The 16,869-nt window shown below is 47.0% G+C and overlaps 1 protein-coding gene across 4 annotated transcripts; it reads left to right on the forward strand.

The window, feature by feature from the left end:
• Positions 1-181: 181 nt before the first annotated feature.
• On the forward strand, positions 182-14,342 carry TPX2 (TPX2 microtubule nucleation factor). Of its 4 annotated transcripts, XM_063350528.1 has the most exons (19): positions 182-398; positions 614-861; positions 5,741-5,893; positions 6,169-6,294; positions 6,491-6,611; positions 7,166-7,297; positions 7,803-7,853; positions 7,987-8,109; positions 8,554-8,687; positions 8,984-9,141; positions 9,557-9,728; positions 9,870-10,008; positions 10,548-10,764; positions 10,999-11,097; positions 11,792-11,968; positions 12,112-12,258; positions 12,552-12,663; positions 13,320-13,507; positions 13,936-14,342. In XM_063350528.1, exons 3-19 carry the CDS (start codon positions 5,791-5,793, stop codon positions 14,044-14,046), a joined length of 2,310 nt encoding a protein of 769 aa, XP_063206598.1. In that variant the 5' UTR covers positions 182-398; positions 614-861; positions 5,741-5,790; the 3' UTR covers positions 14,047-14,342. The 4 variants fall into 4 exon arrangements, with proteins under 4 accessions (XP_063206598.1, XP_063206599.1, XP_063206600.1 ...); XM_063350529.1 differs by having other exon boundaries at positions 182-861; positions 13,341-13,507; XM_063350530.1 differs by lacking the exon at positions 7,803-7,853 and having other exon boundaries at positions 182-861.
• Positions 14,343-16,869: the final 2,527 nt, after the last annotated feature.

A 16,869-nucleotide genomic window follows, 5' to 3' on the forward strand; every position in this document is an offset into this window, starting at 1 on the left:
GGGGGGTGCGGTAGGGTGGGAGGGGGCAGGAGGGGGCGGTGCGCATGCCCACGGCGCTGCCAGGCTGGGCGGGGAGCAGCGCGCATGCGCGGGGAGGGCGGGGCGGGAGCGTCCGTTAGGCAGCGCGGGGAGGGGGGCAGAGCGCCTGCGCGGAGCGGTTGGTGCTACTGCGCAGGCGCGGGGGTGGCGGGCCGAGGGCGGGGCTCTAGCGCCCCCTGTCGGCGCCGACAGGCCCGCGGGCAGCCCACGCCACGGTGGCCCCGGTGCTCCCAGAGCTCTGGCCTCCGCCGCCCCGTGTGGAGGGATGCTGCCTGTGCTTGATCAAGGCGGGAGGGAGACAGAGGCCCGCTACGTGCTTACTCAAAGCTACAAGCCAGACAGTCCATCGACCACGTAAGGTACTGCTGCGATACCCGTCTCCGGTGGGCTCCCGCCCGGGCGGCGCAGCCTGCCTTACTGTCAGCGCTGCCGGCCCTGGTGTGCTGCGGGTCACGGCCACGAGCCGCCCCGCCCGGGCCTGCCCGAGGGACCTGCCTACCGGCAGCTGATAGGCCGTCTGCGAACAACACTTAAAGCGCTGCCTCACCTGATTGGCTCGGCTGTCCCCTCTCAGTGCCTTGTGGGAGTTGTGGTTCGCGCCTGGTTCGCGGCTCTGGCGCTCTGCGTGCGGGAACTACGCCTACCGTCAGCCTTTGCGGGCAGCGCTCATCCGGGTCCCCTGCTGTCCTGGCGGCCTGCCCAATCGGCACGCACCGAGGGCGTGCCCTGGGCGTTGATTGGTCGATTCGGACCGACGAGCTCTGTTTGAAATCCGTTAACGGCGGCGGCGGAGGCAGCGCGCGGGGCGGCCGCGGCGCTGAGGTGAGTGGGAGCGGGCGAGGGTTACCGGGTACAGGGTAGTCCCCTGGTCTTAGGGGCGCTCTCGGCTTCTCCTCACCTTCCCCGGCAGACGCCGTCTGGTAACGGTGGCCTAGGCCGTGGCACTCCCCGGGGATCCGGTTGGGTCTCTCTGGCTGTAGGGGGGCTATGGCTGCTCCCTGGGCCTGCTCCGAGCCCGGGTATCGGTAACGCGGCCCCGGCCCCTCGCAGCACCGCTGGGAAAGGGAGGCGGAAAGCGGGTCCAGGCTCTTAGCCCAGGACTGGTTTTGCCGTGGCCTGGAGCGGTGACCGGAGGGCAGGATCGCACCCGGGGCCCCCGGGGAGTGGGCCTAAATCCCGAGTTCTAATTGCAAACCTAGAGTGCTGTGCTGTGCTAATGGCTGCCCGGAGCGGGCTGCCTGCTGTGCTGTGTTGTTAGCCGTACGTTTGCACCCGCTGCTCAAAACCAGCTTCATCTTGGAGCTAAGAAAAACTACATTACTTCTTCTCAAACCAAATCCTGCTTCCTAGGAAAAGGAGGGAATATACCCTGGCAAAACCTGGCTTAAGTAACAGAAAAGGTATCAAGCTACTTATTTTTATACAGTGCTTTTTTTAAACTAGAGGGGCTTCAACATATCTAGCAATAAGTTGAGGTTATACAGGCTAAAAATAATTTACTTTTCCTTGAAGAGCTATTCTTAGAATGTCCCATCTTCCTGTCTTCTAAAACTTATGGGATATTTACAGAGCATGAGATGTCAGGGCTGTTTATTTTGGGCTGTTGGGAGGGAGGTGGCTCTGGGCTGCCATTAGCTGCCTGGAAGAAAAGCTGTTGCTCCAGCACCTCGCTCCTCCTTTGGCTAATGTTGGCAGGTCAGGGTGGCCCGCGGAGCTCCCTGTGTTCTCGTTTCTCGCCTGCATAGAGTTCAAGGCCTTATCTCCCAATTTGAGTATTATGTGGTAGAGCAGCAGCGTTGCCTCTGTTCTGTACCTGAGATGATGAGCTCGGTGTTGATTCCACGCTGTGGAAAAGCACTCTTGGGCATTGAGTGAGGAGCACCAGAGAGGAAAGAGAAGCTGTAGATCCAGAATTTGTTAAAAGTGCTCACTTAACCCTGCTCAGGGAAAAGCGAGGATGATTTCTGTTAGTGGTTGTTGGCATTGTGCTGAAGGCTATCCCTTGTGGTGGGATAGCTTCCTAGAGGCTGTGGTGACAGGACTGTATCTCTAGAGGCAGTTTTCAGCCCCTTGTAATTGTCCAGTTTACATACTAGCCTGTGAAAAGCATCTGGGAACTCTGGATTATCGTCCCTAGAAAAGGCACAGAAAGCTTTGGGTTGTAAGAGAATAAAGAAGCTGCCAGACTGAATTAAGCAAGTTGCCGGTTTAGTGCAGCATCCTGTGTTTAAACGGCAGTCGGTATCGAATGCCCAGCAGAAGGTACTGGAATTACTGCTGCCCATTGCCATGCAGCTTCCTCAGCCTTGGAGAAGCTTCTCTTGCTTGTTCCTGATTGTCCATCTTGGATTTTGAGGCATGTGGATCAACTGGCTTCAGATTTATCTGCTGATGTAACTTGGAATATCCCTTTTGTGTATCTGTACTGTTTTTCCCCCTTTCCCATCCTGGTAGGATTTAGAGTAAGTAACACCTGTAGCTTACGAAGCTTCAGTGGTGTATTGTGTTAAGTGTTGTCTCAAATTGATCAGCAGCTTATCTAATTACGTTGCAAGACAGCAAGAAAGAGCAGATCCTCTCTGCACCCTCCTTTCCTTCGTGCCTTGCTGCTCCCCCAAACCCCAGCTCCTCTATTCTCTTTCCTTCTGACCTCTAATTTCTCATCTTGGAACTCTGCTTCCTCTCTCAAAGGCTCGTACAGCTGGGAGGGTCCTTTGTCCTAGGCAGTGGGTGCTGATGTTGTATTGCCTGATGATCATCAATCCGTACTGGGCTGCTGATCTAAAATTAAGAAGCTCTTTTTGTTAGGTCGTAATCGCGAAGTGCTCCCTTATATGGTGCTTGGTGCTGTTTCACATATACTGCAACTAGGCCAATACTTGTTGGAGTTATTCCCTCTAGCCTCGTCTGGCCTAAATGCTTTTGGCAAGAAATTAACAACTACATTGAGAAAAAGACGCTGAGCACATCTGTGATGGAATCGTGTCAGCATTTTAAAGCTAATTTGGATTAGAGTGAGGTGTGAAGTTATTCTGAAATACCTATTGCGCTTGCTGTTGGATCAGTCTTATTCTGGGATAGGAATGCTCGTTCCAATTTAGCTTAATCCTTTTTCAAAGCTAACTAATCTAAACCAGGCCAAGGCACTCTTCTGGAACGTGCCAAAGTGTAGTTACTCAAAAGAAACCTGATGTGCAAAGAAACTCGTCATCTATTTCTCTTTGTGGATACGGCTGTGCTGTTCCGTACAGAAACCGTACAGGGCCACAGCTGTGTAGCACGTTTAGGTCAGTGAGGGGAGAAGTCCTGGAAAGACTTAGAAAGAGAATTAAGGTTTTAGTTAGGCGGTCACTTTTATCAAAGGAATTTGGCCTATTTTTGAAATTGAGAGACTGGATCCTCCTTCTTTCTACAAGGTTGTGGAGTGAGCAGCTCTTTGCAAACCAGGTGAAAGCTGATCCTGCAGAACAGGGGTGAGGGTTCCCCGGCTGGCTCGCTGCGAAGCCCTGCACACACTAGTGTCGACACAGAAGGTGATGGATGTGGGGGAGAGCAGGGTTATGCTTTAAATCCATGCTGTAGATATGTAGGATTACAGTGTGCCTGTAACCACCGTCTGGTAAAGGCACATGGTGCCTGCTAATTAGGTAACGTCCCTGTTCATGAGAAGGAACTTCTGCACCTCACTTCTGGTGGAAGAGTGCCACGGTGGAGAGAAAGAATTTTGCCTCCTGTCTTTAAAGCAAAGATTGAGATAACAGTGGTTCTGCCATCAAAATCACAATTGGGTTTTTTAAAAATGCCTGAAGGGAGTGGGCAGCAGGCTTCGGGCTGTGCTTGGCTGAGCCTGTTTCCATTGCGGAAGCATCGCAGTGGGCACATTGGAGTGATGCATCACGGAAACACTCCTAACTGACGAGAGCTCCGTCCCAAGCTGAGTCGATGGGTGGAGGAGTGAGGTGCTTTTCAGTCAACTCCTGCTTCACAGTAAATCCTGTTCTGCGCAGGACTGGGAGGATACATAGGGATTTGAAAAGCAGACTCAGTTCATCTGACTGAAACAGACCCTCTGGAGTTCAGTCATGATAACTTTTACCTCGCCACTGGCTCTTTCAAGAAACTTGGAGTCTGAAACTGTGGCATTGATGCACTCCTCTTCTTTCACGACTATTTGCTTCTGTCTGGGATGGAGGGAGGGGGAGAGAGAAGGGGTTGGTGATGAGGGCGCTGACACTATGAAAGAATATGGACTTTACACGGTAAAAAGCTGGAAACTGCAGCAGCGTAACGATGGACACAAGTAGCTGTGAAACATGATTCCCGGAGCTCCGACTTGGTGGACTGACTGGGGAGGGTGAGGGGAGAATGCGGATGACGCATTTGATTTTTAAAAAAGTGGATAGTGTTGACAGAAACTCTATATTGATTAAGGGCGGTAGGAAAGCATTTGATTCCAGCCATGTCTCGAGATCAGTTACAGTTGGTTTTGGCTCCAATTCTTCTGTTTGCCTTCTTTGGGTCCTACCCTGACGTCTTCACAGTCATGTAGCTAATGCTTCTCTACTGACGTTTTTCCCCTTAACTATTACAATTCTGTGGGGGGGAACTGAAGGCTTCTTGGTACAGCCGTCCTCATGAGGGAGGGCTGATGGTTTAGGCTTGAACATTTTCTTGTTTATGGAGCATACTGTCTGGGTTGAACTATGTGTGGTCTGCCTAGACAGATGGCTTAGGTCTGAGGCTTTGTGGATTAAGAATATGCTGCTTTAGAGGTGGTTGGAGTCATAAAAGCAAAGTTCAGGTGATTTCCTTAGGGAGTGTTTTATAACATATCCTCATGGGCTTTGCCTTGCAGCTGTGCGAGGCATCATGAAAACACCTTTGCAAAAAGATTTTGCTAGCATTTAAGGGTTTATAACTTTGTCGCTGGCTTTATTCCTGTTCCATTGAGTTTTATATTGCCTGTTGACACAGGGACTCCTCCTGCTGTCAGTGCTCCACTAATTAACTGCAGGGGCTGTTCTTGACATGGTCACAGTGCTTGGTTTGTTTACAGCCTGGCCAGCATCGGGGTAGTGCTGTGGAATGTAGCAAGGATCCTACACTGTTCTTCTTCCTACTTTTTGCCCAGTAACAATACAGAACTCTCTTCCTGCTTAGGAAATCAATTTACGCTGTAGAAGAGCATCTTTGCGTCATTAGTTCTTGTTTGTAGACCTTCAGAGGGAGAAAGGCTGCACTTTGCAGTGCTCTGGGGTCAACCTCATCGTGAGGCTCTTGCTTCATAAGTCTGTGCTCTGATAAGGATAAGAACTTTTATTTGCTGTGCGTGGTGAGGGAGGGAAGGGCAAGTCAGTTGCTCTGTGGAAAAGCTTTGTACTTTACTTCCTTTAAAAAAACCCACAATTCTAGCACCTACAGGTACAAAGAAAACCTTCAAAACTTAATCTTTTTGAATAGTTTTGAACCTGCAAATGTCAACAGTGGTAAAATCCCCTTACCTTTGCCAGTCAGTAGGAGAATAAGAAACCATTAGGAGGCATTCTGTCTGAAGGCTGTGAACTGCAAGACAGGAAAAGGTACCACAGCCTGTCCCAGCATCTATCTCTAGAAACTGCAGAGTAAGAGAGGTGGAGAATGATTTAGCCGACCCCTGCATTGAGGTTTGGTGTAACGGGTCACCAATGCTTGTTGTCTAAAGGACTGTAGCAGTGCAAGCGGAGGACTCGCAGGGACAGCGTGAAGGTGAAGATGTCTCACCCAGAATCTCGCTATTCCTTTGATGTCCCAAACCCTTGCATCAACTTTGCGACTCTGAGCGATGATGACATACACAATCCAGACTCGTGGTTTGGTAAGTTGCTTCCAACCCCTTGATTTGTTTTCTCTTTGGATGAGGGCTCGGCGTGATCCTTGTTTTGGGTTTGGCTTCTGTGCTAGTGGATTAGTCATGTTGTTAATGGCACCATTCATCATGCCATTCATTTTTTTGGTTTTGTTTTTGTGTTTAAACTTTGATTGTCATCTTTAATTTGACAGATGACTTTGTTAACATCCTAGTGAGATTCTGAGGTATTGTTAAAAATTACTAAAGTACTATGTGTAGTGAAATTCTCTCTTTCCTCACAGACCAAAAAGCCAATCTGGAGAATGTCCCTCCTGCAGAAAATCTGGCAAAGGTCTTGCAGAACAGCCCTGCTTTTTCAAAGTCTGATATTGTTCTGTCTTCTGTCACATCACAAGGAGTAACAATGAGTAAGCTGCTGTGGTTTGGGGTGGGGAGAGAAAGAAATTTACCTGCTTTTCACTGGCAAAAGAATAAGGCCTCAATCTGGCTTTTGTGGGACCATCTTCATATATTGTTGTCTAGCGAGGCCTCATGTGGTTTCACTTTAGTGTTTCTTTGTGTGTGTGTGTATATATAGGAGCTGACATTTGTCACTGTTCTCAGGTGAAAGCCATGATGAAGTGGATGGAGAAGCAGAAGGCATGCAGACCGATGTGGTTCCTCAGAATATTGTTGGATCCCTGGAGACCTGGAGAGCTGCTGCTCCTGCAGAAGCCTCTCAAAGGTGAAATACTTGTATTCAGTTTGCATGAAGATTGATGACGGTGTAACTAAGCAGGTTGCTCTCAGGATCTGTAGTTGTAGCTGTTCTTGGGCCATCCTGTGCGTCTGGAGTTCTCCAGTGCAGAGATTGTGTACTGGGACAGCCGATCTGCTTGCTAAGCTGGAGGGACAATTTCTAGGGGTGGAAATGTAATGCACTGTCTCACATACTTGTCAAATGAGACTTGGTAGCAACTAGGAGCTTCTGGAATGTGAGGATATCTGAAACTGAAGTGGCTTATAAAGTTTCTTTGTTTATATCTGCCTGAGTTGGGCAGAACTCATTCTTGATATGAATGCAAGAGGCTCTATGCTCATGTGTATCAAGGAATATTAAGTTTATGTATTGTTAAACTTAAATAATTCATGCTGCATTTGGATTGTTGTGTTAAACACACAATTTGCCTAAGGGGCGTGTTGGTGTTAGGTGATGCACTGACGTAAAAAGTGTTATACAGATTGTGTGCTTTCTCAGACCTGTGGGAAAGCTAACCTCCATTTTCCCTTCTACTCTAGAGGGGGCAGAAGACAGGCTACAAAGCAGAGAAAAACACAGCAACGCAAACAGCCAATTAGAATCAAAGCGGAGAGAAATGCTAATGCCTTGGTTAATACAGAAGAGGTTCCACCCCTGAAAAAAATGAGAATGTAAGTCATCAAAGCCCTTCTGTTTGGGGTTGGAAAGGGGGATACAACTGTTTCTTTGGAAAGGATTTCCACTTGTCTGAGAGGGTTCTCAAAGGAAGGGTAGGAGGAGGTGACTGAAACCTGATTCCTGATACTGGTTTCATAAACAAGAAGAAATGGCTGTAAGACCTGAGGGAAACGTTCTATTTGGAGGTGGAGATGTGAATGAAATAAGCTTGGGTTTCTTAAGCTTCTTATTCCATACTCAGTGTCTGTCAGCTAGCTTTAAATTTGGCTTAACTTGTCCATCAGGAAGTCATCAGGCAGTCATAAGCTGTGAGAGTCGCAGCTAAAATATTTCTCAAATTAGTTAACCACTAAGATATCATATGGTGATAAGCTTGAGGTCAGGAAATTGAAGTGTGATCTTTCAAACGCTGCTGTACCTAGATGAACTCCAGTACACCTACCTCCTCAAGAAAATCTTAAGTTCCAAAAACTCAGTAATTCATCTTCCCTTCTACAGCCTTAGAGTACCAGGGAAAACTAGAGGAGCTATACCTGGGCCTGTGGTGAGGTAAGGCCAGTCTGGCATACCTTAGAATTTGCCAGGTGTTGGGATGTTATGCACGGTGGTGAGAACTGCAGGTGATCTTTCACTTAGAGCACAGTTAATTGGAGTGGTTTGCCATGACAACTTGTTACCTTAGTTCTAGCAGCAGAGAGAAGCTGACAGAAGTATCCACGAAGAGAGAGCCCCTGGAGAATCCTGACCTCTCCCCGGGGAGAGGGAAAAACAAACTGACCGTGCCCTCCAAGCCAACAATGTTAAAGTACGTAGCTTTCTTGTGACTTGTCTTTGCTAATCACAGTTGATTTAGGTGACAGCCCTGGCTAGACTGTTTTCAGCTTCAACTTAGCATGTGATGGTATCACATTTAGTAAACATCAGATCAAGGCAATGATATTAGGGTGAAATGTACTTCACCAACTGATCCTCTGCAAAGGAAAGCTTCTGCTTTTAATTTGAGGGAAAAGTTGTTCTTGCTAATGGATGATGAAGCATCCATACAGTAAATGTGCGTGCAGGATAGCAGTTAGCTGCAAGCTTTCTCAAGCAAACAAAATCCAAACAGATCTTTTCTAAAGAGTATACTTTTATAATGCATGACGCTTCAGCAACGAAGTCAGAGATAAGCGTGTTCCGTTGCACTAACATCATGCTGTGAACCATTGAAGCAGGAAGGCATATCTCAGTCTTTAACATGCTTCTGCAGGAGGACCAATGTTTCTGGCAAGCTGAAGAGTACAGAGGAGCAGGAGCTGGAGAAGATGCAGCAGTTGCAGCGGGAGGTTATGGAGCTGCGGAAGAGGAACGAGGAGTCTCTGAAAGCAGCTATTGCTGGAGCAGGTGGGCTCTAGCTGAATTGCAAATTGAAGCGGTACTGGGCTCAGCTGGAGAGTGCAGCATAGAGCTGTACAAGTACCTCTAAAAACAGTCCAGATCTTGTAACAAGTATTAGGATTAGGTGGCTTTTTGATCTAAACTGTCTGGAAACATGTTTGTTTGGGTTTTGTCACGTTTTGAAAGGTTATAGATGATGTCTCCAAAAATGGTTCAAGTTATTAGGAAGTAAATGCCACTCCCCCTGCCTCAAAAAAAAAAAAAAGCAGCCTTCCAGACCTTACCTGCTTTTTTTTCTTTAGGACAACCCGTGAAGAGAGCTGTCGGTCAAGTAACAAAGCCAGTTGACTTCCACTTCTGCACAGAGAGTAGAATTAAACAACATGTGGAAAGTCAGCCTGGGAATGAGTACAAGGAATTGGATTTTGCAGCGGTACTGAGAAAGCATCCTCCCTCTCCGGTGAGAACTGGAATATTGCCTGCCGTCACCTGACTAATTCTTGACATCACCTTCTTTCTGCTTTTGCAACGCACCTGCAAAGAGGGTTACCATAGGAGAGGCAAGCGTTGTGCAAACATAACTGTTAGCTCACTGCATATCTGCATTGCCACAAGACTCTAAAGGACCCTTGTGAAAATTTTAACGTCATATCTTCCAGTCATTACACTTCATGCTTTAATCTTCCACTTCATACAGTTTCCCAATATGACTAGCATGTGCATGTGCAGACAGTTAAGACTTGTGTCTAATATTAAAGTGTTATCTTTTTTTCAGTAAGGGGAAGGGACAGATACTGTGAATCGTTGGGGAAAGGAAATGTCATCAAAGCAGCCTGTGTTAAACGGCCATAATGACCATAGCTTTTTGTCTCCAGGGGCGAATGCCGAAGGGACCCACTGTCCCCAAACCTTTCAACCTGTCCCAGGGAAACAAAAGAAAACTCGAAGAAACCACATCAGAATATGTGTCCCTTGCTGAGCAGGTAGAAGCATTCCAAAAGCGCACACCCTCTCGTTACCATTTGAGGAGCAGGAAGTCTGATGAAGGTGAGGAGCCCTGGCTATGTCCAGCCAGGAGGCTGTCCACAGAGATGGTGGTAGAGCAAGAACAACGCTTTGACTACTCTACTGAGCAAACAATCTGTGTCCTTGCCATTAACTGCTAGTCTCTCTGACTTGAATTTATAGGCCCAGTTCCAGGAAAGGTTGTGAAGGCTCGGATTACAAACCCTAAAACGCCAGTGCTTCTAACAAAGCAGCGCTTCAGACCTGCCACCTGCAAAACTACAGCAGAGTTAGAAGCAGAGGAATTGGAGAAAATTCAACAGTAAGTAAAGGTTTACTCTAGTCCTCCAAGAGAGAACTGTACCACACTGAAAATATCTTTCAGATACCAAAACATCACTTCTCAGGAATACTTTTTGCATAAAAGAACGAGTAGCGTAAAAATATTGAGATTCGTCTAGCTTGCGCACAAGCCTATGGCTCTGATCATAGGGATGTGCAAGTAGCCAATTCATTTTGAAGAAAGTGCTCTTAGGAGAGCCAATCTTGGATTGAGTACAGCTTATGATTGGTAAAGCAAACACAATATAGCAGTACAGACTGTATGCTTCAGAACTCTCTGGTAGACAATGTTTCGGATTTCCAAGAAAGCAATCCATAAGGTTTTCCTTAACATGTTGGCTGTTTCAAAAGCAAAGGAGGAGTTGCTAACTAGAGCTGCGCACTATGTAATGTGTGTGTGTGGCACAACTGCTTCTGTACCTGAGTATTGCTCTCTCATGCTGTGTGAGAAGCCATTTGCTAGAAGCTGCATCTTGCCATGTACAACGTGTGGTGACTCTCTCCGTCTTTCCTGTGTAGGTACAAATTCAAAGCACGAGAACTCGATCACAAGATCTTTGAGGGTGGACCACTCCTGCCCAAGAAGCCCCCTGTGAAGGAACTCACGCAACCTATTGGCTTTGAGTTGGAAATAGAAAAAAGGATTCAGGAGCGTGAGAGTAAGAAGCAGCAGGAGGAAGAGCACTTTGAATTCCATTCCAGACCATGTCCAACAAAAATCTTGGAGGACATTGTGGTAAGAAGCTTAGTAATACCCAAACCTGGGAATTAGGACTGAGGTGGCAATTAGCTTCAAAATGTCTGTAGCAAATGTCCAAAATGTTGCATTATGTATTTAATAATCTTTGGTAAACACTGTCTGTCATTAGGTAAAAACTGCAATGAGTATGTACTGTGCTGGGTTGTTTCTCTGTAGTGCTTTTTCTTGGTACTTAGGCTTGTGTAACTCCTTACCGGCTCTTCTGAACAGGGTGTTCCAGAGAAGAAAGCGCTGCCTGTTACAGTCCCCAAGTCCCCAGTCTTCACCTTGAAAAGCAGAACCCGAGCGTCTGGCAGAGATGAAGAAAAGGTGACTGTTGTGAATGGGCTGTAGTCAAGCATTCTGGTCCCACCGCCCACACAAGTTGGGTGTGGTGGTGTGGTTTGGTTAGTCCCTTCCCTTCTGTTAGGCAGTTCCTCCAGTGGTCGTCTTTCTCTGTGCCATTCCCTTCTAGTTGCTGCTACTCATCTTACAGAAATTCTCGTACAAAATGAAATAACTCAATTTAAACACAAGGGCACTGACTAGGGTTTCCGAGGTGCTGCTGCTATGAATGAGGAAAGTAACTCCTTAAATTTCTGAAGGACATTGTCCTTCCCTATTCTGTTATTGAGAAGGGTAGATGTTGCACATGAACTTTCTTCTCCTCGCAGTCACTCTAGATTCCTGGTGGTGGGGAGCAGGATTCAGAATGCACCAAGTCTGTCCTCTTTTCCCTCTTGTGAAGAGGATGTTAAAGAATTACAGTCTAATTTGGACGGGTACTAGAACTGATAGTCGTTTGGAAAGAGGAAGAACTTGCCACCTGCAAGTTGGTGCCTGTAAATTGATACTTTTTTGTGTTACGAATTTTTGCAGTGTCCAGAGCGTTTGCTTGATGTTGTTTGTGACCCTTGTTAGAGGAACTCTAGTATTCATGGCTTAGTTTGGCAGGAGTTACAGTCTTACTACAAAAATAAAAAATCTGGTGTTGTGTCAGATGCTAACGCTAATATCCCTTTAGGAAAAAGAGGTGGTCCCTGTGATCAAAGCTAACCCGATGCCACATTATGGAGTGCCCTTCAAACCTAAAATGCCAGAGCAGAGGCATGTGGAAGTTTGCCCCTTCTCTTTCGATGCTCGTGACAGAGAGCGGCAAATACAAAAAGAGAAAAAAATAGAAGAAATGCAGAAGGAAGAGGTAAGAACTAAAAGCTACCCTGGCTTCCACTCCTTAAGTAAAAAGGATGTGGCAGGACTGGCCTCTTGCTGTTGGTTGTTAAACTTCCAAATCTTTATGCCCTTAAGGAAAGGGTAAGAAATATTTCAAATTGTTTCTTTCAGGTGCCAAAGTTCAAAGCGCTACCTCTACCTTACTTTGACCACGTTAAGCTGCCAGAAAAGAAGGTCAAAAACCCAACTCAGCCTGAGCCGTTCAATCTGCAGGTTGATGAACGGGGAGCTGCCAAGCTGCAGAGCTGGAAACAGCAGGTAGGATGAAAAGCGTAATGGGTCTGACTAGACTTAAGGCAGCTCGTGGAGTTGTGATCGACTTCAGAAAGCGTCCTGCTTGAGTTGAATCAGGATCCAAGTTTGAGCAATGAATTATCCTGTCCTTGGCATGAGATGTGTGCTATGGGTGACACAACTTCTTGGCTTTAATGTAATTTTCTGTGCAAATGATTTGATCTAAGTCAGCCTAGCTTTTACAGTGATGAAGTCTGGGTGGGGGGAGTTGGTTTTTTTGTTACGCCTGGCACTTGATGGGCTCTCTTCTCTTGCAGCTTAAAGACGACCTGAAAAGGCAGAAAGAGGCAGCATGTTTCAAAGCTCGTCCCAACACGGTGGTGTACCAGGAGCCTTTTGTGCCTAAGAAGGAAAATACGCTGTTATCAGGTGGAGTTACAAGTACTTGCTACACAGGCTTGGCTGGTAACTCAGAACTGATGCAATTAAATGATGTTTAGGCTGGCTGTTGCCTCTTCTTTATCAGTAGAGCCAATAGTGCCTTGTACTTAATCAACTAATTCCCTAACAGCTTGTGTCCCCAGGGAGCAGAGGAGTTTCCTCTCCACTGCCCCCCTGTCCTGCACTAACATGGCAGCTGTATTTAACAGCTATGCTACAATTGGCAGATGATTGATGTGTGCTAGCTTGGGATAAGGGTAAATAGTATGCAAGGAGCTCCCTGTAGAGACAGCTGGCATTTCTGCAGCAGCTGTCAGTCTTTTCCTTCCATTTCTAATGAGACGAAGGCATCTATACAGCTTAGGGTGAGCTAAGCTTCGTAGCGTATAGAATCGGCCAAAAACTTGTTTGTACTAACAGTTGTGTGCTTGCTCTCTCCTATGAGAACACCCGCGACAGGGTAACGTCTGCATTAACACTGCTCGTGTTTGGGTGTAAGGCTTTCTCTTTTCCTGAAGCCTGGAGGTATCTACTAACGACCCTCGCGAGGTGAAGCGCTCCAGAGGGAGCCTTCATTTGATGCTAGTGCTGCTCTGCTTTACCTGTCTTTGCGTCAATATTATCTCCTCTATTTCTAAACTTAGAGAGCCTTTCTGGTTCCATAGTTCCTGAAAGCTTTGAGCTGGCAACAGAAAAAAGAGCTAAAGAGCGGCAAGAATTTGAAAAGCGATTGGCATATATAGAAGCCATGAAGGAGAGGCATCAGGAGCAGTTCAGACAGCAACAAGAGGAGCGTGAAAAGGAAGAAGTTGCTAAGCTAAGACAAGAACTGGTAAGTGAGCTATTTCTGAACAGGGGCTGTAAAGTAACCCAAAGGGATGTGTGTATGTACTAAATGAGCTAATGTCAACGTTGAGCTGCATTAAGACTGCCTTTTCAAGTTTCCTTGTTGCAAACTGACTCCTCATTAACTTTAAAGCAGGTCTTAAAAAAAAAAAATAAGGCAGCTCTACTGAGATAACTGATTTTTTTGGAGCTGTATGCATGTAGTCATTGTAGCAGAATGATCTCTATAAAATCCACAACCCCAAAGTGTGCCTTGCATGTTCCTGGTGGCTCCCTCCGGTGTCCTAGGCAGTATGTAGTCTTGTAGATAGACACCTGCCTTCATCCCACGGATGGCTCGCCTGCAGCCTTCAGCTTCATAACAACTGCAACCATTTGCTTCATTTTTGTCCTTGATTTTTATTTTTCCTACAGGTTCACAAGGCAAACCCAATACGCAAATACCGCAGCGTAGAAGTGAAGCCCAGTGATCAGCCACTGACTATGCCGAAGTCTCCCAACTTCTCGGATAGATTCCGGTGCTGACAACACATCCATGTGATAGTAGGAGGGAGATCTCGTCCCTCTCCACTCTCTCGACAGGCAGAGAGGGAACCGTTGTTTTTGCGTGACTGCTCAGTCTCAACTCCTATACTTGGTTCCGTTTATTGTTACATTGAGTAGTTTAACTCCACCTGAGGCAGGTGGCTGAGGCACGGCATACAGGCAGTGCCTTACGGCCTTGCTTCGCATCTAGACATCTTGTTCACTAAAGACTAAACCAGGTTTTATATTGTATACAAATATTGTGTACCTGAACTAAATAAAAATTCCTGACCTGATCACTGTCTCTTGCTAGTGGGCCCGGTCCTTCTCCTGCAGAAGAGCTTTCAGTAAAGGGCAGTCAGTGAACACATGAGGATGCGCACATCTGGAAGAGCGGGCTTGTCTTTGGACATCTAAGTGTTGGTTTCAAGTGTCTGTTTCTTAGACTTTCAGTCTGTATTACGCTTGAATTGTGTTAAGTAATGGGGCTTCTGCAAGCCAACATGTTGCAGGCCTGACCCCTTGTTGGTGTTCAGATGAGTGCTAATATGAATCTTGCCCGCACTTTAAAGTAGTTCTCTGTACATTAGAGCACTAAACCTTCTGCTGTTTTATAGCTGAAGTCATTCTGTTTGGGGAACCACTTAACTGGCAAATGACTTGCTGCAAGCTGCCTCCCTGGCTCCTGCCAGCACAGTTCTCTTGGCTAAAGACACATCATCTCCTAGCCGGTCTAGTGCGGCTAGCAGAACGGAATATAGACCAAGTGCTCTAATGTGCTGGAGGGCAAAGCTTCCGTCATTGTAAAGACGTGATCAAACTTAGATTAAAATTTACTAAGCGTGGCTTCTTACCTTAGCATTGTGTTGTGATTTTTTTTTTTTATTTTTTTTTGACCTTGTAAGACTGTGTTTAGCCCTTTCCTTGGCCTTGTCTTAACAAGAAAGGGAACTCCAAAAGGTTGTGTGAGGGCAAGAATTGGGGTTAGGGATACAACTACTCCAAATCTTGCTCTTGGACGCCAGCGCTGCCTGCTCAGCTGTCTGCCATGCTGTTACCTGTTCTAACGCAGGTGGTCGTGGTGCCGTTTCCTGAGCTGGAAAGGGACTTGCAAAGAAAGCCTGGTATGGCCGGTGGCTGGAACTGAGCTTGAAGCTGTTGGCAGGAAGAACGACAGCAAACCCTCTAGTTCAGGCTTGGAAATGCATAGAGCTCTTCAGGGTGGCTTGGCTTTTTTATGGGTCTTTCACCTTTATCATTTGCTGGAACCCGTGTGAGCTGGGCTGCTCGCTGCTGTTGTGATGCTGTTTCAAGCAGAGGAAAACACGGGAAACTTAGAATTAATACGTCCAGGACAAAATGTTACTTGTTTGGGGATTATGGCAAACATTTGCTTTCATTTCCTCTGAATTTGGATACCATTGGACAGGTATTGTTAGCGTGTGTGGCCTTTTATTCAGATTTTCATTTGGGTGGAGAAAGAGACGGAGTTTAAGCTTGTTAGGTGTTGGCATGCGGCTGAGGGGTATGGTACTGTCTCGTTAGCCTTGCCAAGGCGTATCAGGCAATTGCTACTGTTTCACCCCTAATCTGAGAGCGATGACAGAGGCAGAAAGTCCTGAGAGCACTGAATTCAAAGGCCAACACTTATTGTACCCGAGGATGATGTTTCTGCAGGGATTCTCTGGAAAAGTGCAATGCTCAAGGGCTGTTGTTGCAGAACAGGGTCTGCGGCCGGCAGCGAGCAAGCGTTTTGTGTGGATGTACCGAACTTTGGCGCTTCAAAGAGCTTCAAACTTCTACTCTGCTCGGATCAAAAGAGAGAAAAGGCACCTCTGCTGGAACATAAGGATTCTTTAAAAAAAATAAAAATAAAGGTATTGTGCACTTAATAACTGAGGAACTGGAGGGCAATGTATTTTGAGGAAGCATGTGGTACTAAAGGGTGAATGAGCCTGTGACGGCGTGGCCCCTTTCAAAACAGTGAGGTAAGGGACAAGGCTCCTTTTTGGCCAAATTTCAGCTTTTCCTTCCTTTCTCTTGAAAGGTTCTTCAAGTGGTGGTGTCAGAACTGGGCCTGAAAGGTTGACCCAGTCATACAGGATGCCGTCAGCTGCGTTTTGCTGACTTTGCCGATAGCCCCATGTCACTGAGCTGAGGGTAACGGGGGACTGTTGGCAGCAGTTGGCTGTTTGTCACAGGTAACGTGACAGCCCGGCTTATGTACAATTTACAGGAATGACTGGAGCAAGAGGAACTTGTGAGCATCCTCTCGAAAAAGATCTGCGTGGATCTGACCAAAAGCACGCAGATTTTCCCCTCAGCTTGCCTTCAGCCTTCTTTCTGTCGCAGTGGGGCTGTTCCATGTCATTTGCTGGACGGGGCCGCGGCAGGACCCTCGGATGGGCGGTCAAGAAAACTTCTGCTGCAGGCTTGGAGTGCCAGCTCCTCTGGAGCAGGCAGCGTGGGGGCAGCAGCAAATATTTGCGGCGAGTCAGAGGAAAGCCGGAATGATGATGAGCTGGGGAAGAATGTAAAAGCAAGCAAGATAACAAGGCTGCTGAGCTGGAGCAGATATCGATCCCTGAAGGATGGAGCAACTGCATATCTGTGGCAGCCCTACATGGCCTCTGCTTCAGACCCGAGGTAGGGTTTTGTATGCCTGACAGCTTGTCAGTTTTTTTCCCAAGGGTATCATTGGGTCTAATAAAAGACATTACCTCTTCCCGCAAACACAGCCTCTTATATTCCTCATACACTGCGGACTTAGTGAAAGGGAGCCTCGGGCTGCCGTGCCCTGCCAGGGTATGGGGCGTTTGGTGG

This window comes from Chroicocephalus ridibundus, chromosome 12 (assembly GCF_963924245.1).
Source record: "Chroicocephalus ridibundus chromosome 12, bChrRid1.1, whole genome shotgun sequence".
NCBI classification, from domain to species: Eukaryota; Metazoa; Chordata; class Aves; order Charadriiformes; family Laridae; genus Chroicocephalus; species Chroicocephalus ridibundus.